A 23,710-nucleotide genomic window follows, 5' to 3' on the forward strand; every position below is an offset into this window, starting at 1 on the left:
TATTTATTTTTAGATTGGCCTAATTCATTTCACAATCTCACGATTTTTGTCAAATCACAGTATGTTTTGATAAAATTATTAGTTTTCTTATTTCTTTGCTGTATTTAAAAGTTTAATAGTCTGGAGGTAGCACCAGCTTGTGCTGCAAAATTGATGCTAACCAAATAAAATCATAAATTATGTTATGAAGCTCTTTGTCTCCGTCGTTACATAAATTGTAGTAGATTTTTTTTATTAATAAAAAGATTACTACTTTATATCATATATTTTAATCAATCCACTGAATTATATGGGTCCTCGTTTCGACCGCTAGGAATAGTATCGCAAGGTGGCGATAGAACGTAACCTTGTCTTAGACCTTGTTAGATTACCATTTTAATCGTACTTTATGAGCATCTGTACATCGTTTTTTGATTCAAATGTAAATTGTGTTTAAAATTTCAATACCGATTGTGACATTTTAGCAGTTTGAATAAATAAAATATTGCAAATATTTAAGTGAATAGTTACTAAAGTCCATCACTAAATTACAAAGACCGTTAATCCTTTAAGTTATAGGAGAGCAAAACATACTTACACTAAAATATGTCGAAATTGTGAGGTTTCCTAGGAAAATCTGTGTGAAAATTGAATTTTTGCGATTTTAAAGGAAATCGAATGTGCTGCGACGATTTTTTCTCTTATGCCATTTTATGCATCGATAGAGGAGTATTGATTCTATTTTTAAAAATTTTGGCATAAGGGCTACTGGTGCCCTAATGGTGTTATTATGACCTAAACATGCACTGTTTTTAATTCAATGTCCGTAATTTTCTCATTCTTGCTACGTGAAAGTGTGTTAGTTTTCACGATAAGGAACTTGCAAAAAAGGCATAACAGCAGGTCGTGAAAACGAAACATTTTACCTTGGAAAAATTGCGGAAAATAAGAAAAATTCGATTTTCAGAAAAACGAACCCGGTTCAACTCTAAATTTTCTTTTCTTTTTGCTTATCTCATATGACATTTTCTGGACACAAAAACTTCGTTGGACTTTGTATTGAAATCCGGCGGTATAATACTCGTAGTAGATTCTATGTTTGTAAACAGATAAACCTATTTACGCAACTTACTTAATTATGGAAACAAAACTGAAAGTAATGTACCTATTAATGCTCTAGATAAACAATGTCTACTGGTTCATAAATAAATTAAATTTTAATCAGCAATAGAGAATCGATTATTGTTAAATATTTATGTTTTCCAGTTCTTGTTTGTTTCTTTTTTTCATATTGGTTGTTTTTCTGCCACAGAAAAAATGTATTTATTTAGAAAGTATTATTGTCTCCAGGGTGTGCAATGTACATCCCTGTACATATTATTGTTCTAGATAAATATTGTCGACCGGTTTGTAAATAAATTAGATGTTTCCTTTCCGTTTGTTTTTTTGTTGTAATTCTACAAACAAATAGTTTGAGTATGTTACAACAGGTGTAAGTGAGTGCTTCTATTAGATACATAAATTTGAAATTAGGTACCTTCTAAAAAGTTGCAACAAGAATCGGAGTTCGTACAGTTTACGGTGTGGAAGGGGATAATACAAAGAGGGGTGCTGGATAGGTTTAATCAGATGAAGCTATTTTTATAGTACAAACGTGAGTGATTGTTCTTTTTTATACTATATAATATTATACAGGGAAGTTCCAATTATACATTTTATTTTCCTTCCTGAAAACTTCTTTATTTCGAGTATAACTGGCTGCATATTATTACGCATTTCGATAGAATTTCTTTGAAGAATTCTCTCAATTATTCATTCATCATCATTCTGGCTTTACAACCCTGCGTGGGTCATAGCCTCCTCAAGAATTTCTCTCCAGTCGTCCCTATCCATCACCTTTCTCCGCCAAACACGTATTCCCATATTTCTCATGTCCTTATCGATGTTATCAAGGAACCTTGTTCTGGGTATTCCTCTTCTTCACTGACCAATGGGTCTATCAAGGAGCGTTTTTCTAACTGGGTCATTTTGTTCCATCCGCATTACATGCCCTATCCACCCCAGATATCCTAATATTTTTTACGATATCCTCAGTTATTCATTACACCTGTTATTTTACGAAATATGACCAATTCAAAAACGCGTACTTCTCAAACTTCACAACTTACTTAAAGGGATCACATTATCATATGTAATGACATCAGAAAGAACTGTAACTGTTCTGTAAGTTTCGTTAAGTACTTCGTATATCTAAATCTAACAGTTATTCAGATATTTAGCTTATAGTCTATGGATTAAATGTTTGTATTGACGTCGTTCAATAAGTCCCGGGCCTAACCATGAGATGGCAACTCTAATAAATTATCCACATGACGTTTCGGTAGTGCCAACCTTCAAAAGTATACTTCAAACTTGCATGTCATTTGGATTATTATGGGACCCGCAAGAAATTATTTTATTGACTATTTGAACCATGAAGAAACAATCCACAGCGACTACTACATGTGTTTATTGAAGCGTTTGATCACCGAAATCGCAAAGACAGCGACTCATTTATTGAAGAAAAAATTGTTGTTTCACCAAGACAATGCACGTGTCAGAAGTTGGCAGAAAATGAGGCAAACATGAAAAAATTGGGCTGTGAATTGCTTCCCCATCCACCGTTTAGTCCAGATCTGACCTCCAGTGACAAGCAGGCAAGAGATATTGCTCAGATGAGGATCTAATCACCGACACTGAAGCCTATTTTGAAGGCACCAAAGATGTTTAACAAGAGCGACATCAAAAAATTAGAAAAGCATTGGAATGATTGTTGTATCGCTAAAGGAGATAATATTGATGAATAAAGAATAATTTTTACAAAAAATGTATTACTAGTTAGGTCCAGTTAATTACTTAGTTGTTTTTCCTTCCCATATTTGTTCTTCCTTGCGCATTTCTTTGTATTATTCTCACAGAGCAGTTTTTCAAAATGGCTGATTTATTTTTGGTAACTTCACAAATCTGATGATTGCCTGCACTTTGCATTTGTCAAGCTCATAGAGTATTTTAATTGTCCAGGTACTCTCATTACATAGGTCATTACATATTTTGCGCTCAAACATTCTTAATTTATTTTCATCGGTGCTTGAAAGAGTATACGGTTCCCTTTCATATGCGAGTACTGCTTTTTAATTTAGACTCACGATTTAGTAGCTTGCTCTTCATTTAATCTTTGTATGGATAGAAATGCAGGAAAATTATTCCATATCCATGTGACCGAAGGTCGAGAAGCCAACGAATGGTGATCGCCAACGATGGGTAATTCTGATGATGGTCATGGCACGTGAAGAAGAAACGATGGATAGAAATAGAAATACTTATTACCGCTGATAAGCTTGATGTGATCGGTCGACCTTCACGAAATTACTAAGGCTACTCCGACTAAAATTAAATTCTTGATACCATCGAAACACGTTCTTGACTTTTTTATATAAACCATCATCATTATATCACCAAATGCAGTTTTTAAATAATCGAGGAGCATTCACTCCTTTTCATTTTTTTGCAATCGAAAGTAAAACAAAATTATTGCTCAAAAATGTTCACAATTTAAATTTATTGTTTATTGTTTAGTATTATTTATTGTTTACGTAAAGTGATACTATAATTGAACAGCTTTAATATCATTATACTTGGTCAGTTTTCATTGACAGAACAAAGATCAAACTTTATTTTTATATTGAAAAGACATAACTTTAATGTTAATATTCTGATTAAGGACAGGCTTGCCACATCCCGAAATAAACGGAACAACCCTTATTATATAATCAGTTTTATTTGGTTAGTCGTATTAATTTCCAACATCAGACGAAGCAAAATAGAAAGATAGTAAGGTATAACTGAAAAATATTAATATATATATTTTTTACTTTTTATATATACTTTTTATTTTATCCATATTTATGGTTCTAATTATTATAGTTTTTATTAAAAATTGAATATAGAATCAGTTTAGAAGATGGCGATGCCTACGGATGTATATCTTAGTTTTATTAGCGCCCTTAAGTTATGTAAAAAAGGACTGGAATAATATTTTGTCAGTGTTATTAATGCAGTAAAACGTGTCTGTACATAAATTGACTTTAAAGCCCCAAGGGTCAATTCTAGGTTGAAAGAGCATTGCCCTCCTCGTATTGTGGGGTTGTTTACTGTGTAAATACAGAACAGCTGCTACCATATGTTAATTTCAATAATTATATTTCTACTAACGGTTTTTAACTGATTTCATTTATAATGACATGTATTTTTGTTGTAGATACAAAAGTGGAAACCGTGGAGGTAGTACTCTGAGGAACGTAGGCGGAGGGGTAATAAGCACTGGTGGAGGCGGGGGCGCAGGTGGTGGAGGTGTCGGACGGGTCTGCGAAGTGAGACGTGTATACAAAGCGGCCTTGGTGCCGTGTAAAACGGCCCGCAGACGGGCTCGTGGAATGAGCATGGGTCAGAAGGTGTCAACAGGAGTTAAAATTGTCAACAGAGATACAGCAGCACCATACAAACCGGTCATTCCAAGAGAATTGGCACAGGTAAGTTATACTATGTAAGCTATCACAAATACTTGCTTCCAATCCAAGTAAGTGCTGTATGACACAAAAACCAATGTGTCATACTTGCACCGAACTAGCATTTGTCAGCAAATTCCGCAAATTTTACCTCATTTGTATACATTTTTAATAACATGGATTTAAAAAGCATGGTTGGCTGTCATTTCTAAAGTTATCTTTCTACTTTTTTTCTCTATAAGCAATTCTCCTTGTTTAGTGGAAGATTGTTACCTCTATGGAAGGTTGTTTTTTGGTGCCTTATTTTTCTGTTTAATATCCACTTGTTTCTATTATGAAAGTTACATTTTCTTTACTCCTCTTTCAGTTTCTTAGCGTATTTCTTATAAGTCTTCTCTAGGTCTTGGCTTTATGTGTTCTTGATCTCAATATTATGTCACGACTGAAGACTGAAGATCACTATGTTAAGTATAGTAGCGGATGAAGAGTAAGTCAGATAGATTATATGTTGTGTAAAAGTCAGCTAAAAATGGTTAACAACTGTAAAGTGATAAAGGATGAGTGTGTAGCTAGTCAACACCGACTGGTGATAGTGGATACGGAGATAAAGGTGAGGCAGAAAGGAAAGAAAGTATGACACCAGAAATTAAAGTGATGGAAGATAAAGGATAAGGACTTGTCAAGTCTCTAAGAGTAGAATGCTGGAAGAGCTTGAGGAAACAAAAATACAGCAAATAACTGGTAGGAAGCCAACAGAAAAGTTGTGGTGCGAGTGGAAAAGGAAGTGCTAAGAAAAACTTCTGGTAAAGAGCCTCCTAGAGACAAAGAATCTTGGTGGTGAAACTATGAGGGTCGTTAGAGAAGGTTAGAGAGAAGAAAGAGGTATGACACGTCTAAAAGAGAGGAAGATAAGGATTTATACAAGGTAGCAAAGCGCGCGCTGTAGCTAATGCTAAGGAAATATCATCTGCACAGCTGTATGAAGAGTTAAAAACTGAAGGGAGAAAAAGATTATACGTCATTGCTAAATCATGGGACAAATCATCTAAGGACTTGACCCACGCAAGGCAGATTAAGAGTGAGGATGGAAGAGTCTTAAGAACTGATATTGAAATAAAGTAAAGATGGTATGATAGGAGAGACCGAGAATGGAGGATGGAGCATCAGGAGTTACAGTACAACAGGATTAAGAATGGTAAGGTAGTAGGGCCTGATGGAATACTTGTGGAGGTGTGGAAGGCTTTAGGAGAGGAAGGAATTCATATTTTGTAGCAAATGGTGAGCAGGATGTAGCATGGAGACAGAGAGAGAGAGTGTGTGATGGTATCATTGTATAAAGATAAAGGGAACATTCAGGACTGTAAGAACTGTAGAGGGATAAATTTAATGTCACGTAACAAAAATTTGGGAGAAAACCTTACTGCGAAGGTTATGTAACGAGACATCGATAGTAGAAGAAAAGTTTGCGTTTATGCTAGGGAGGAGGACAACAGCGTGTTTGATTTGAGACAGTTGGTAGAGAAATAGGGCGAGAAGAAAAGAGAGATACATTTCGTATTTGTAGATCTTGAGAAGGCGTACGACACAGTTTCTAGACAAAAGCTATAGATATGTATGAAGGATAAATGGGTTCCTGAGAAGTACGTAACGCTCGTGAACGATATGTATGAGAGAGCGTACACCAAAGTAAGGACTTATATCGGATTGACTGAAAGTTTTCCAGTGACGGTTGGTTTTCATTAAGGCTCTTCATTGAGTCCCTACCTGTTTAATCTTATTATGAATATACTGACAGAGAAAGTAAAGGTGGGGGCTCCTTGGTCAATGGTTTTTGCTGATAATATCGTGTTAGTAGAGGTAAGGAAGGATATGTTGGAGGAGAAGTTGGAGGGTTGGAGAAGGTCTATTGAATAGGCAGGACTTAAGATTAGCAGGTCGAAAACGGAATATATGTGGTTAGGAAGTAGAGGAATCCTTGGAAATATTGACAGTCTGTTTAGTTTCTGTAAATTGGATTATAAAACGTTAATGAATAAAACACATGTGGTCGGATTAGTTTTTAATGCTACATTGCCAGACGTTAATTTAATAAGACTCTCTTATTAAATAAAGTAGCTGCTGAATAGTAGTCGATTATTTATAAAATAATGTAATGAAAGAATCTTACTTTTATTTAACAGAAATCCTTTCTTGAGAATTAAGAAACTTCTCTTTCGAAACCAGATCGTTGGCTCTGAACAATTTTGAATAAAACAAGTTCAGCTTTGTGTATTTATTTAATTATTAGGAAGCCACAGTTCCTTAGAGAGTGTACTGATTTATGAGAATTGTGAATAAAACAGGAAGCAAGGTTTAGATATCTGGGAATAGATACAACTAGTTACGGAGATGTTGAAGTAGAAATACGACAACAAAGCTTAAAAGCAAGAAAAGCGGCGGGATCTCTTAATGACACAACCTGGAAGAACAAAAACCTAAGACAAGACGCAAAAACAAGAATATATAATGCAGCAATTAGACCTATATTAACATACACTGCGGAAACAAGACCTGACACATCTAAAACGAGACCACTACTAGAAACAACAGAGATGAAAATACTTCGACGAATATCAGGGAAAAGTCTGTTGGATAGAGAGAGATGTGAAAACATAAGAAGAGCATGCAATATAGAAGATATAAATGGATGGGTGACAAAACGGAAACAGGAGTGGAACGAACACATTAGTAGAATGGCAGAGGATAGAATAGAACGAATAGCACGAGATAAGTCACCAAATGAACGAAGAAGTTTTGGCAGACCAAGAAAAAAATGTTGCGATAATTTAAACAAATTAGGAGGCTAATATTGAAGAAGAAACAAGCTTTAAAGCCTACATACGAGAAGGAAGAAAAAGTTAAGAAAAGGACAACAATAAGCCGCGCACAATTTTAAACGAAAAAATTAAAGAATCTTTCGAATGGAAACTCATGTTAGGTCTAACAGCATAGATATATTGGAAACCTTTAATTCGGTAGGTTTACTCTTAAATGACTTGGTTGTGTGAGCCACGGTATCGGCTCAGCTGAAAGAAAATCGGGCCCTTGCCACCAGGAAGCAGATGAAAGAAAGGAGGAAGGATCCAACCTCGTGTAAGTAAGTAGGCTGTATTTCTGTTTTTTGGTCCCGACGTGAGCAATTCGCTTTTGAGTCCCCAAGTTTACTTGATGAGTCATAACCATGGGATGGTCACGACAAATTTATCATTAGAATCTCTCTAGAACGTTGAAGCAAAATGATCTTCACACATTTTTGCTTCAGCAGACAGTAGAGGTTTCGTATTGAACATGAAATCGTGACATTCCAAATTATATGAGAGATTGCAATGGTAAATGATCCAGCCGCACTGAGTTTTATAAAGAATAGGTAAATTATGACCTAGACGTATTTGAAGCTTCCAAAATAAACAAATCAATTCTGGAAGGTTTAAAAAATGTAGGATCCGCCAACGTTATGTTTGAAGGGGTTTGAAACGAACAATTATTTTAATGACTTTTGCCACCATGACAGTGAAATTGAGAAATTTGAAGAAGTTGATTTAATATTAACACAACCTTTTGAATTAATTAGAAACTGCAATATCCAAATGCTCAAAAGGAAGATCATTGATGCCTTTATTCTAACTGTAGATGATAAATATTCCATTATCCCAAAAATTGTCGTTCTGTGGTTAGTTTTTTTTATTTATATACACTCCGCCAAAAAAGTATCGCATCACCTATGAAACTGCAAATTTTGTATTAAAAATAATTTAAAACATGGATTTTTTACTGTTGTTTTTTTTTGTTTTGTAAGTACGTAATAAGTATTAAAAGAAAAATGCAGAATGTACGAAAAAATGTTTTATTTAATTTATTTCATAAATTTGAAGTAAGCCCACAAACAGCATTGAATAAAAAAAAATCAAAAGTAATGATATTTTAGTAAGACGTATTGCCTCCTCTAGCTCTTATACCATCTAGACAACGTTGTGGCATACTTCCAATTAATCTTCTTAGATAATCTTGATCGATATTATCCCATTCTGCGGTTAACAACCGTTGCAGGTCCTGAAGATTAGATGGCGTCACATTACCAGATCTCACCCTTTTGTAAAGATGGTCCCAAACATGTTCTATTGGATTTAAGTCCGGGCTGTGTGCTGGCCAATTCAAAACTTGTAAATTTACCTCTTAAAGGTACTCGGTAACGATTCTTGCGACGTGTGGGCGTGCATTGTCATGCATTAAAACAAAGTCATTACCAATAAATGGGTCGTAAGGAACAACATGCATCTCCAAAATTTCTCTAATGTACCTATCAGCAGTTAAGGATCCTCCATCTAGCTGTACCAATTCGGTTTGACCCCTAAGAGATATTCCGCCCCAGAGCATAATAGATCCTCCTCCAAAGTTTGTCGCCGGTCTTAGATTGCATTGAAAATAACGCTCGCCATTTCGTATATAAACTGGTATTCTTCGATCCGAAGTGTATAAACAAAATCTTGACTCATCCGTAAAGAGTATGTTACCCCAGTCGTCGATATTCCAGTTTACGTGCTCTCTTCCAAATGCTAGACGTGCTATACGGTGTTCCCTTGTAAGTCTCGGGGCAGTGGCAGTTACTCTGGCCCTAATTCCAGACGACTGTCTTAAGATGTGCTTTACAGTTTCTGAAGACACACGTACATTTCGAATCTCGGCTAAGTCATGTTGAAGTTGACTTGCAGTCACATGTCTTCGACGCAAAGCCTGAAGGACTAAAAATGTATTGTTCACATGCGTAGTTGCTCTTGGCCGACCGGTTACAGCTCGTCTTTCATAAAGACCAGTCTCTCGGTACTTAACTACCACTCGTGATACTGTCGACTGATTTACACCCACTAAATTTGCCACATATCTTCGACTCCTTCCGTCTTCAATGAGAGAAATTATTCTAACCACTTGATCTCTCGTTAAATTTAAATTTATATTGTCACGACCTTCCATACTCAATATTTAATACGAAATTTTAAATTACAAAAGTAACATAAAGACTGATTATAAAAACCAGACAAAATACCAATTAACATTTTTTTATCTTAAACAGTAAGCTGTATTTACAAATTTCTTTTTAATATTTATTCTAGCCTTAATATTCTTAAGGGTCAGAAAGAAATCATTTAAATTAACCAAATGCTGTCAGAAATAATTTTAAAAGTGATGTGATACTTTTTTGGCGGAATATATTATAGAAACGAAGTATTTTTTATTATAATTAAAACATCATATCGTTTTTTTTGTGTTGATTATTTTACAAATTATCAGTGTACGGCTACTTTTAAGTACAAAAGTACTGATAAAGAACCGAAAGCAAAAACTATACTATGTACTTTGGAGACGTCAGTTTTTGTCACTCTAACTACACAATGTTTGTTAAATATTTAAAATCCAAAACGTGTATGACTTTCATCAATCATGTTTTAATATCCCATTGTATTCGCAAAAGTCGGACACATATGTTTTTATAAACTACATGACTACTGATTAGGCATCTTTTAATATTTTTGTGATGGTGTTTTTGTGGATTAGTGGCAGAACTTTTTAATGGATGTTTTTGAACAGTTTCAACGAGCTTGTGAAGTTTATTTTATTATAAAACGGATTATAATCGCTTACAGAATAGTGAGTAACTATTTGATTACGCATAACAACTTTTTCCAAATAAATCTTAATAAGTTACTATTCTGGGAAACTAATCTGTGAAAGTTTTTAAAGGTTAAGAAAGTTTATTTATAAAAGGTCTATAATTTAAAATCCCTTTCGGATTACATCACAGAACATTTTAGGACTAAGAAGACCATCATCAGTGTTTTATTACTTGGTTAAGTACCTAAATATCTGGGTAAAAACCATTTAGATGGTACAAAATTAAATTTTTCTTACATTTTATTTACAAAACTATGTTGTGATGTTTTGAGTATTTCTCAGATAATCTACATGACAACGTAAGACTCACACAAGGGGTTGCTGCTGATCCTCAGACGATGTCTGAATGGGTTCTAGATGGCAACTGGAGTTGTTCACCCTATATATAAATCAATTTACATAAACATAACATTTGAATGCAAATTCTTTAAATGTTTAAATATACTTCCGCTATTTTAAGGATTGTTTGTAATTAGATTTTTTATATAGACAATCATTTAGACTTTAAACAATTGTAATAAAATATAATGCTTTTTTATAGGACTTTGCGCGTCCACCCCGACTGGACATGTTACTCGATATGCCGCCAGCGATGAGAGAAACTCAGTTGAAATATAGTTGGAATCAAGACGATCGTTCTCTCAACATATTCGTTAAAGAAGATGATAGACTCACGTTTCACAGACATCCCGTAGCCCAAAGCACTGACTGTATAAGAGGCAAAGTGGGCTTTACGAAGGGGATGCATTGTTGGGAAGTTTGTTGGTCGACAAGGCAACGAGGAACTCACGCGGTCGTTGGCGTCGCTACTGCAGAAGCGCCTCTCCATTCTGTAGGTTATCAAAGTCTGGTTGGTAGTACGGATACTTCGTGGGGATGGGATTTAGGTAAGTCTTCCTTTAGAAAATATAAAATCAATTCAACACAATGTAACAATGAATATAAGAGCACTAAAGAATAATTCCCTGTGCCTGGCTGCATTATACTATAATATTAAATAAAAAAAGTATACAAACTTCTTTTTTGTAGTAGGTTTTTTTATATAAAAATATACTTACTACAAAAAGTTTATATAATTCCTTTTTTATGTAACAATAAATAATCCACGGTACACCGAAGATAAATTTTAATCCATCTTGATAATACGAGGGCGACTCAAATGTGAACCGGACTTTTAGAACATTTATTTGCACAGTGTAGCCTCTGTAACCAGTTGAGCACGAACGTTTATACACCGTCGTCGTCGTTAAAGTGATGGCCCCTCCCAGTTCTGCTTTGGGTGACCCAAGCATGTGTTAATCACACGGCGACAGATCGCGACTCGGAGAATGTTCCAATGAATTTTATCTAATTGTTATTTTTATATTAATTGGACCGCCGTTTTCGTTGGTCTAATTGTACACCTTTTATAGAGAAAATCAACGAGCAATATGCCTCTGCAATCGCAACAAATCGTTACAAAAACTTTTCGAACAGAAATATGACGGGTACTATTTTTCCGCGGTGTTTTCGCCACTCCATGCTTGTCTCCTTATACTCCGGGATGTAATGATGTACCCACGATTGATCACACGTGACAATGTGCCTCAAGAAGATGACAAGACTATTTACTTTTTGATTTTTTGGTCAAGAGGCGAGGGACGTGTCGGCGGTCGACATACATGGGTCTCATTTTTCACTAACTCTCTTCTTATTCTCCTTCTCTTCTTCAGCCTTAAGTAATCCAACTTTGGACATAGGCCTCTCCCAAATCAATCCAGTGTTTTCTATTTTGCACCACTTGCTTCCGATCTTCTTAATGTCATCAGCTCATCTCATTTGTGGACTTCCTGTGCTTCTCTTTCCTAACCATGGCCTCCACTGTTGTATTTCGTGGTTCCGTCTTTTATCCTTCAGTCGAGCATTGTGTCCTGCAAAGCTCCATTTTAATTTGGGAGCATGTTCTCCTCCGTCTTTTACTTTGGTTTTGCTTCAAATCAATTTGTTTGTTTTTTATCTATAAGTCTCATCCCGAGCATTGATCTTTCCATCGCTATTTGTGCGTTTACTATTTTATCCATATTAGACTTGGTGAACGTTCACGTCTGTGAACCATACTTGAGTATAGGGAGGATACACTGATAGTAAATTCTAGTTTTCAAGTATTATTTTATTTTAGTGCTTTTCAAGATCCAACTTAGTTTTCCAAATCCTGCTTACGCTAACCTTATTTTCCTGGTAATTTCGGCAGTTTGATTTTTTTGTTAACTTTCATTATCTGTCCCAGGTAGATGTATTCGCTTACTGTTTCTAAATTTATGTCGGTTAACGTTATTTCTCTAATATTCGGTGTAGTTGTCATTATTTTTGTTTTCTCCAAGTTCATCTTAAGACCTACTTTTTCCGTAGCTTGAAATAGTTGCGTCATCATAGTCTGTAGTTCTTAGAAACTTGTAGTGAAAATTACAATGTCATCAGTGTATCTCAAATGACTCAGTTTTCTTCCATTAACATTTATTCCTTTATCTGCCCAGTTAATGTCTTTCAACACGTCTTCCAGTTCAAGTGTAGATAGCTTCTGGTGAGATAACATCTCCCTGGCGAACTCCTCTGTTGATTGGTATAGCTTTGATTTTCGCATCTATTTGTATTTTTATTGTAGCTTTCTTGAAAATATTATGTATGAGCATTCTGTATGGGGAGTCTATCCTGCAGTTGTTCATAGCTGTCTCTATTGCCCAAAGATCTATAAAGTCGAATGCCTTTTCATAATCAACGAAGCCAATGTATAAGTTCAAGTGATATTCATTGGCTTTCTCTATTAGCGTTCTGGCTGTAAGAAGATGATCCACTGTACTGTAACCCTTTCGGAATCTTTCCTGCTCTACCGGTCAATAGCTATCGAGCTTCTGGCTGTAAGAAGATGATCCACTGTACTGTAACCCTTTCGGAATCTTGCCTGCTCTACCGGTCAATAGCTATCGAGCTTCGACGTTAACCTGTTAGTTATTACTTTCAAAAAAAAATTTTTCTTTTGGGACAGGAGGGGGATTGGCCTATAGTTCTTCAGATCTTCCGTGTCTCCTTTTTTGAAGAGAAGTATTGTCAAACTTTCATTCCAATCATCTGGAACTTCTCCTTTGTGAAGACATTCGTTGAAAAATTTTTTCAATTCTTCGAGAATAATTTCACTCCCCTCCTTCAACATTTCTACAAGTATCCCATCTGGAATATCTCTTTTATTTCGAAGGATTCTATGTTAGGGAGTATTTCTGAGTTGACATTCGTTATCTTTCTTTAACTAACTCTCAGCCATCGGAAAATATGTTGTGCCAGATTTTCCGTATACTTGGGTCTTTGAAACAATTTTTGAGCTGTATAGGAAGTTGACGCAAAATTTCGAAAGCATTGTTTTGACGTCCTTTCACGACAAAAATTTAGTAATGCGTTGCTGATCATAGTGATCATACGTGCGCACTTCTTGCTCAGACATGACGGTACGAACAGCAACAGCCTCTGGTGAACCGAACTGATTTACTCCCCTTATCCCCACCCAACGCATATCAAGGTTACTTCAGTATACTTATTTCATCGGGGGAGCGTTAAAAAGAAAAGTCCGGTTCATATTAATTTGATTCGCCCTTATATATTATGTAATTCTACAAATTTAAAATCGGTAAAAGACTTTTACCTATTTGAAATGGACTCACACAAGCAACACATTCATGATTTTCTACAAATTTAATTTGACATTTACAGCAATTAAATAAATGTAAGCGTAATTAGAATTTTCTCTACCAAAGAGGAAAAATAGATAATAAATCTGTCACTGCGAAACCAGGAGAATTCGAAACGTGCAAACTTTAATTACAGAAAACCGAATTCTTGAAATGCATCCAGGATACGAGAGAAAAAAAAGAGGATTCCAGACAAAATCAAATGTAAAATGATCGATCCTCCTAAAGTACTTGAAAGATACTTATTCTGAGGAACTCGTTAACGTAAATCATACTGAAGAAAAAACTGATACTTCAATAGTAATATAAAAATTAGATTCGGATCGGCAGAGAAGCGAGAAATAAAAAAATAAAGAAGAGAGTTATAATGTAACTTAACCAATTAAAAAAAGGAATCTCCCAAATAATAGAAATGGTGTTTACGTTTACATCTTGCTGCAGAACGGAAAATAACAAGATTTGAGGATTTGGGTATATTTTAATTGACAAAAAACTACCTACATGATGTACCGTTTGATTTTTAACCCTTGGTGGTTGAAATCTAGCGTATTTTACCACATCTTTAAAAGGAATTATTTAGAATATTTCCAAAAAATACCTAATGGAATTTTTTATATCGGCTGAAATTTTGAAAAGCGGTCATAAAATAATGTCGTGAAAAATATTCGAAGAGAAATGAAGGTGTTTCAGAAATTTATCAAAATAAAAAAGAAAATAAAGTGCAACGTGGCGGTTTTTTAACACGTTACAATGTGAAATTAATGTGGGTATATTAGTGTGCACCGGGTTATTGTAGAATATAATGTACCTATTTAGTCTTGTCAGCTGAAAAATTATATCTGCTCTATTGTAACAACTTTTTTCTGTATTTTCTTTAAAGTATATTAAATACTTATGTATTGTTTTAGTTTAATGTAAATAAATTTTTTAGGTCGTAATAAATTATACCACGATTCAAAGAACTGCCCAGGTGTTACCTATCCGGCTCTACTAAAGCCAGACGAGACTTTCATAGTGCCGGACAAATTCTTAGTTGTACTGGATATGGACGAAGGTACTTTAAGTTTCGTTGTCGACGGACAGTATTTGGGAGTTGCATTCCGTGGCTTAAAAGGAAGAAAGTTATATCCTATCGTCAGTGCTGTTTGGGGTCATTGTGAGATTAGCATGAGATATATCGGTGGATTGGATCGTAAGTATTCATTGTAATTTTGATATATAGACCTTTGTTGTGTACCCTAGTTTAAATAGTCTTTTCATTTAATAAAACTTGCATATTGTTATCTAAATAGTAATATGAATTGGGCTATTTGATCTGTGTATTTTATTATAAAAGTGAATTAACTCTAACTGAAATAACAAACATCTTGCAAAGTGATACGTTAAAAAATATAATTTTCTATTTCTGTATGGAAGGAGATGATTTTAAAGTTAATTAAAGACTGTGCACTAGATAATAGTTCAATTATACCCAGTGGCGGCTGGTGATAATTTTGTTCAGGGGTGCGCTGATTCGAGAATACAAAAAAATCGATAGGTACTTACCAAAAGCCTACTTTTTAAAACGGAACTCAGTCTTTTTGATTTTATCGGAGATAAACATTTCCATCATGTTTTCGTTGAGGTCAGAAATTTCTCCAACTAAAGTTTTGCCGGTGGATAACAACACCAGCGTCGTCAGTCTTTCTTCCGACATTGTCTTTCAAGAAGAAATTTCAAAGTAGAGAAATACCTTTCTCTTTATGCAGTTGTCATTAGCATCGTTATTAAAATAATCAAAACTTTACTTGTTTTACAAAATGTTGAATCTAAACCATATGAAACCATTAAATTTATAGTACGTAATAAACCGATTACATTTTCGTTTTCTTTTTTTATAAATATTTATATTTTATAAATGTAGTTCCTTTCTATAATGTTCATAATTTTGCCTTTGAAACAATTTCGATCCTTCATTTTGTAGCAAACAAACGTTTTAGTCAAAACTGGTTTAGAGTTCTTACGCCAGAAAATTTGGCTCGTCTCGTGAATACTATGCCTTGCAGAATCGAGTAGAAAGGATATCCCATCAATTTTCTTCATAATAACTATTGTGCCCTTTTATTAATACAGGGTGACCGGAAAGTCTCTTTACAGTAATAATAATAATGTTTCCACACCGCGCCAATGTTTGTTGGCGTTCCAGCGCATGCGCGCATCGTCAAGCGCACCTGTCTGGTTACGCAGAAGAATTAAGCAATGGACGACATTATGAATGACTTTGTTGTTGCTGGCGCTCCACCAAATTTGACGAGGTTCTCCAAACTGTTCTGCACCAATGCCTTGGCCTCCAAGAAGTCCAGATTTGACAAAGCCGGACAACGCACTGTGGGGTTTCATTAAAGAAGAGGTTAGAAAACGAATATGTTGCGAATGACGACTTGCGAAATGTAGTTCTGTCAAGCATTTACATCAGTAACTCCGGAGGTGCTAAGACGGATGAACATACGAACATGGCGTCGCAGTTCTGTTCAAGTTCTGTAGTGGCAATGGAGGTATGCATACCGATGTTTTAGATAAATAAATACTAAATAACTCACAAAGTTGTGTTATTATTGTTTCCCTCTGTAGAATAACAAAAACAATTCGTTACTGTAAAGGGACTTTTCGGCCATCCTGTATATCTACTAATAGCTAACGGCTGTTGCTTGATTTATTTTTAAATTTTTCTTCTTTAAAAGGGTTTTCCTCTTAAAATAGACGATAAATATTAAGTAGAAGCATAAAACGATGCAATAAAATTATAGTTAAGCTTGTAAAAAACATTTTTGTAAAGTTTCCAGAATTTTTTTCTCGGGGCTACTTTCTGAACGCCGATATAATCGCTTTAGCTTATGATAGAATGAAGAGAGATGTATACTTCTAAAAGATTTTAGTTACTGCGTGTCATTTTCATGGTAACCGCATGCATTTATCAGGAAATCAACTTTGAATATAGTGCGGCGCTTAAAACAAATCAGAAAAGCTTTTCTAGCTATCCCTAAAATCAGGTGGCTTAACCGCATTAAGTAAAACAAGAGGATGTCCCATTACCTAGGGCATCCAAAGTAACTCCAACTCTTCATTCGTTATGTCCTCCGATGGGGGAGGGGTGGTTGGTTATAGCTTGGGGGGTCAGATAGGTACCACGCCATTACGGAGTGTGACCGGTTTGATCTTCGGACATGTGGGTCCCACTGTTCCATTAGAGCACACATGTCACTCGGATCTGGGGTTCTACAAAAATTGTTGTGTGTGTGTAAAACAAATGTAATTATTGACAAATTTAGTTCAGTAAATATGATATATTTTTATTTAATAATGTTTCAACAGAAAAGTCTGAATATGAAATATGAAATACAATTGTTTGTACACAACAAACCATTTTTCTAGGTTAGATAACTATATTTCAATTTAATAAAGTTTCAACAGAAAAGTAAACGGAGTTTACAAAAGTGTGAATATGAAATACAATTAACTGTTTGTACATCATTTTTTGTAGGGTGCGGCGCCTTGTAGTCCTCCCTCACTAGCCGCCACTGAATTTATAAAATTTGTTAACATGAAGTATATAAACATAATCTGTCTTAAGAAATTTTAAATATGTGTTAAAGAAAAATATGATCTAAGATTTCTAATATATACTTGTTTTATTTTAGCCGAGCCTTTGCCTCTAATGGACTTGTGCCGTCGCATAATAAGACAACGCCTCGGCAAGCAACTTCTCGAAGAAAAAGTGATGAATCTTCAGCTTCCGCAAGCCTTACAAACTTACCTCTTATACAGAGATCGAAGATAATACGATGAAGTTTGATATAGTGAAGTGTACTGTTTTTAAAATACTATGTGGTGTAGACAATTAACTGTTTATAGGTCAGGCAGTTTACTCACAATTCGGTTGAAATGACCGCGTGCTAAGCAATAATAAGAGTGGCTTCGGAGATCTTTATAATGACGAAGTAGATTGAATATTTATTATTTATACTAGCAAATTATTTACATTACTGATTGTATATGAATTGTTTTATTAGACAATTTTAAATGGTGATCTAGATTCACGGATAGAGAAAAAAATAACTTGTTAATTTGTTGTCGTAATTGATGTTTTTGACCACCACTGTGATCTATATCAGGGATTAAAATCTTAACAAGTTACGTAACTTCAAATTCATACTTCATCCGAAATGAAATGTTTATGAGCCGAAATCACCAAAAATGAATTAGGTATATTGATAATTTTTTTAATTGAAATTGTGGTTTTGTAAATTAATTTAATATTCTCCGAAGGCGTTCTTATTACTCGTGTACATATTAATGTTAATCCGACTTTTTATAAAAGACTTTTTTGCTTGGCCTAGAAAAGTTTTCCAGTTCGGACTGACAGTTATAGTCAACAAACTTGTAACATAACATAGACAAGAAAAGGCTCCTAGTCTTTTGAATTTGCAATTATTGCTCTGTGATGTGATGGTAGTTGATTGTGAAAGACTTGAGTGAACTTTTAGTATTGATATCGGAAGGAATTTTTAAGCGGTTTTAGTGAGTTTTTTAGGGTAGCTCCCCAAACAGGCATGTAAAGTGAGTCAAACGAAAATAAGTGTACTGTTACTTTTTGTATGCATTTAAACGATGATTTTATATGTCTATTCGTCAGGACACAGTGCAAAATGGAATGTTTTAATTGTTGAAATGGTCCAACATTTAATTATTAATTTTCACAAATGTAGCCATACTTAATATGAGGTTGTATATAAATATTTTTATGCACAACAATGTCTTCCTTGGAATTATCTTGAAATCATTTGAATCTACAAATATATATCTCAATACACATTAATGGTTACCAGATAGATATATCTGCTTTTTTTGAAAGTAGTGGTTATTGAAAGTTTCCTTTCACTGTATCCATTTTCAATCAATTTTCTTAATAAATGTATATTTAATATTTTTTCAGCGTTTTCTATTCTTTTTTAATTTTATTCACCGACTTATCAAATTATTTGATTTGTACATCAATTATCCATAGATATACAGTGCCGGCAAAAAATCTTTACACAGTAAATAAAACACATAAATCAGGATAATTGTTATTTTAATTTTACAAATTAATACCATGTCATATCACTCTTGTAGACGATAACAAGCTGGATTCTCTTGGGCTTAAATTGAGCAAGGTTTAAGAAATATTCTTCTTCCATGGTCACCCACAACCTCTTCATCTCCTTTTTCAGCTGATTTATGTTGCTCGGTCGACACTCTTAAACCTTATTTTTCATCATATTCCATGCGTTCTCGATGGGATTAAGGTCGGGTGAGTTACCTGGCCATTCCAATACGTTGAAATTTATATCATTCAAGAACTTTGACACTGTCTTGGTCTTGTGAGCAGGGGCACCATCCTGCATAAAGAAGTCACATTGGTGAATTTCCCACAAGTTCAATAAATGTTGTTCTAGAACAGTCACATAGTTGCTTGCCCCCATTGTAACATTCTATGGCAAGAAATACAACCCTGCCTTCCTTTATTTCCACTAAACGCACCCCATACCATTACACTTTCAGGATGTTTGACTGTTTTAACTGTTTGACGCGGTGTGTGGACGACGAACAAATTTGGAGCTTCCTCTTACTAACTTAAACGTAATTTCGTCACGGAACCTAACTTTTTTCCATTGTTCGGATGTCCAATGCTAATACCTTTTACAAAAATCGTTGTTATTGAAACATTCTAAAGGAGATCAGGATGTTTATTTTTGAGTTCTGTGGCAGATATGGAATGGTTCAACATTATTTCATGCCTGACGATGGTGTCAGTTCTAGATGATGTTTTTATAGGAGCTCCAGAACCAGCTTTTCTTTCCGGTTGGCAACGACGCAGTCGATCGTTTCAATTGATAAATTACCTCTCTTGAAACACCAATATCACGTGCTACGGTAATTACAGAGTCCCCTTTCTCAAGTAACTTTAAAGCACGAATTTTCTCCTGTTGTGTGCGTTTCTTTCGACCCATATTTTCACTTCAATTTAGAATTTAATGATCCCAAATTTTACTAAGTAAATAAAAAGATGTTTAACAGTGACTACTCGCACAAATCCAACTGTATACAGTACAAATACAAAGTAAATAAGCGCAGACGAACGCATGCAATTTTTCTTCGAATTTAGTGATTTATTTGGCAATGTAAAAATTTTTTTTGTCGGCACTGTAATCTATGTTTAAAATGATTATATTTCTATTGATTCTTTATTATCTTTAAATGAAATATGGGGCGTGTTTTTTTAAATGGGTGTCGTTTTGAAAAAAAAACAAGAAAACTTTTTATAACAAGTTTACATTTACGTCTACAGTTTTATTGATTTTACCACACATATTAAGGCTCTTATACCGGAGAACAAGCTTTTGTATTCCGGCGTCACAAAAGTTTGTCGCCATCGTGGCGTTGACCTTACGAGATGCTTCTTCTAATGAAAGAACACGTGATAATCACTGCTAGATCGAGTCTGTATGGAGAATGATTAAATTTTTCTCAGCCAAATGACAAGAGCTGACCAAATCGTAAGAAATCACTGAGGTTCGTTCACTTCGTTCCTTTTCATGAAAATTGTTTTCATTTGCGTACGTTTTCATCACCGATTATGTCTTTGGCACTAAGAAATTGAATAACACCGCGAATTTAACAATTGGCGGAGGTATTTTAAATACGCAAAATAAATTCATAATCGATTTCTGCCGTAATGGCGTCTGAGACTTGCCAAAATATGTAGAAACACAGTGCCCATGTGCAGGTGCACCAACCGAAAAGCTGTGGCGGCGGATTTTCAAAACGACACTAAAAACACGTCTCCTAATATAATCATTGAAGGTTTCCACAGAGGGACGTAAATATTTTAATAATAGATTCGTTTAATTGTAAACTTAACTAATGACTAAACCAAATTTTCTCTGCTAGAATATCAAACCTTACTGTCTTCCTTTAATGGTCACAACAATTTAGAATTAAAGCTTTTGGTTTTTTAGATAAAAGTTGCTTCCTATTATTAATTATTATTTAAAACATTTGAAAAATTTGTTTGAAGGTGATAAGGTAGCTCAGATAATTTTTGAGATTATAAAATTCAGAAATTATTGTACGACGATGACCTAGTGATCTGTTCCCACTCAAAAATTAAAAGATAAACGACAATAACAGGAAAAATAAGCGATTTGCAATGCAGTATTTAATTTGTCCTGCTGGCTGTCAATTTAGGAAGATCAAACTGTAGTCGACGTATTGGCAACTATACGTCACCTGGTCTTCTAATTCTTGGTCTAGATCGTAGATGTTTTCCTTATTGTACTTTCAGATATTTTCCTGTATATATTATAGAGTATTCGCTCCAGATATCCAAGTTCTCTTATTCTTGCTCTTTACACCTCTGTCACAAAACTTTTCTTTAAAAAAAAAATTATTATGGTCCTGTCAAATTTGGTCAAAACAGCGCCAACTAATAAACGACAGCAGGTGTATAACCTTCTTATTTTATAATTTTTAAAATTCTTTCTTTTTTGAAAACGATTTCCGGAGTGGAAATCGAAATGTCAAAAACAAATATAAAATGTAATTTTTATTACAATCAATTATTGCTTAATCCCATATAAATATAATTTTTGAAACGTTGTTGACTTAAATTTTCAACTAAAAAGTTGAAAATTTAATTTAAGTAGAAGATTATAAGGTTATACTGTTCCAAAAATGCATCATAATGCATCAGTGGTAGACCATCTACACCTTCCTTTCATGTCATATCTTCACATGCCTCTATTCCGATTTCCCACAAATAATTGATTAATATTGTTCGTCTGGGAGGGTAGTTTTCATTCGCTGTTGATGAATGGCCTGTCCATCTTTTCCCATACCTATTTTTATAAAAGATATTATATCTCTCCCATCCTGCTATTTTTATATATTTCTTATAGATCTCAAAGTTATATTGCCTTCTCCAGATACCGTTTTCTTGGTTGCATTAGATATTATTCTTAGGATATTGTATCAGGATACAGTAGATGCTTATATCGACGCGTCATTACTTTGGTTTTTTTTGCTTTTATCCTGAGGTCTATAAGTGTATTCAATTGGTTGGTGTATTAAAGATAGTTCCCGTATTTTATAACAAAAACTGCTTCCAGAGTGGTATGTTGAGAAGAAGATATGCCAGAAAGTCTTCAAAAACTTTTTCAAAAACTTATTTTGTATTTGTAATTCTAGAAATTATGGGAGCTAAAGAAGAGGAAGAAAATATTAAATAATGAATGTAGATCTAAGCATACACAAAATGGAAAGTTTAAAAAATACTATTTTTACAATGGATCTTTCAGAAAGTTAAAAGCACAAACTAAAATAAAACGCTTCCACATTTTTGCTCATGTCCTAAAGCAACATATTTGTTTAATGTGCGTGCTTCCATCAATCACAAAGTATTGTAGCTGAATCTAAAAAAATCCCAAAATTAAAGAGATAAGTTTATGTTAGGCCACGTGTGGTAGATAAATCAATTGTGTTGACCTAATTTAATAGATACATTTTATAATGATACACTGTTTTCAGGTTTATAGGCCGTGATCTGGAAATATTTTTTCTAAGTTTCGTCTTCAATTGCGTAAGATATTTACGAATGCAATGTGACAACAGTCCTAACTGAAAATAATGTATGATTACAAAACAATATCCATGAAAGCCAGTTAAATTCTTGGTAGATGCAATTTATTAATAATAGAAGATATTCTTAATTAATAAATTTTAGATTCTATGTGGTATTGCTTCATAACATTGATAAACTCTTAACACGCAAGTCCTTTTGAATATTGACATTACCCTTCCACTTTTTCAGTAAGTTAAATATATTTCAAAATGTAACTGTACACTTGCAAACACTCATTTCTGAAGTTATTGGGGATTTGCCTACTTAGGTTTAATGTAACTCAGGCAAAAAAAAGGAATAAAAAACTCGAATTATAATCGAACCAAAATGAGATTATACTTTTAATTGCATTGACATTTTTTAATATTATTTTATAAAAGAGTAACATAAATAGTCTGGAATTTTTGTGTGATGACATACTTTGTTGAAATGTTAATTTCCAAAGAGATTGTTCATTTTGTAATTAAGATGTGTTAATTGAACAGCTTTTCGTACAAATTGTTTTGAAGTAAGATACAAAAAAATACTTAAGAATGTTCAATATATACAAAAAAATAATAATAAACAAGCACATTTCTTAGAAAAATATGATTCCACATGTTGTCTTCTTTTATTTTAAAGAGGTAAGTTTTAGCTGTAATAATATGATGTAATAATTGGTTATGAATATTGTAAATTATATTTGAATTCCTTTTGACTAGTAAAATACATTTTCTTATTTTGGTAATAAAGATTCGAAATAAATGAAGAGAACAATTGAAATGTCATGGAGAGTTGATTTTTTGAATATTTTTTCAACCATTTGTCTCGTCTTTGGCATTTGTGCAAATAGTGCAGCTATCTATAATAAAAAAGCATACCAAACGTTGCAATAAAGTAGACAATTTATTTTGATGAATATTACCTTACTGTATGTACATATGCCAATTTTAAAATTAAAAGAATCATGAAAGTGTATCAATAAGTGTTTAGTTATTTCATCCAAAGAGACTACTACTAATAGTCGAAATAATTTTATACGTAGGGGTTTATTCCAAACCAACAAACGATAATGACGTGTTGTGGCA

General features: G+C 34.0%; 1 protein-coding gene across 4 annotated transcripts in view; it reads left to right on the plus strand.

Moving 5' to 3' along the window:
• Positions 1-23,607, plus strand: part of gus (splA/ryanodine receptor domain and SOCS box containing gustavus) — a 180,256-nt gene extending 156,649 nt beyond the window's left edge. For all 4 annotated transcript variants that reach the window (XM_072520628.1, XM_072520629.1, XM_072520630.1 and 1 more), the window contains 4 exons: positions 4,277-4,547; positions 10,771-11,116; positions 14,877-15,137; positions 17,623-23,607. In XM_072520628.1, the coding sequence (XP_072376729.1) occupies positions 4,452-4,547; positions 10,771-11,116; positions 14,877-15,137; positions 17,623-17,762 (843 nt within the window). In that variant the 5' untranslated portion in view covers positions 4,277-4,451 and the 3' untranslated portion in view covers positions 17,763-23,607. The remainder of the gene's footprint in view (positions 1-4,276; positions 4,548-10,770; positions 11,117-14,876; positions 15,138-17,622) is intronic.
• Positions 23,608-23,710: the final 103 nt, after the last annotated feature.

This window comes from Diabrotica undecimpunctata, chromosome 1, assembly GCF_040954645.1.
Source record: "Diabrotica undecimpunctata isolate CICGRU chromosome 1, icDiaUnde3, whole genome shotgun sequence".
NCBI lineage: Eukaryota > Metazoa > Arthropoda > Insecta > Coleoptera > Chrysomelidae > Diabrotica > Diabrotica undecimpunctata.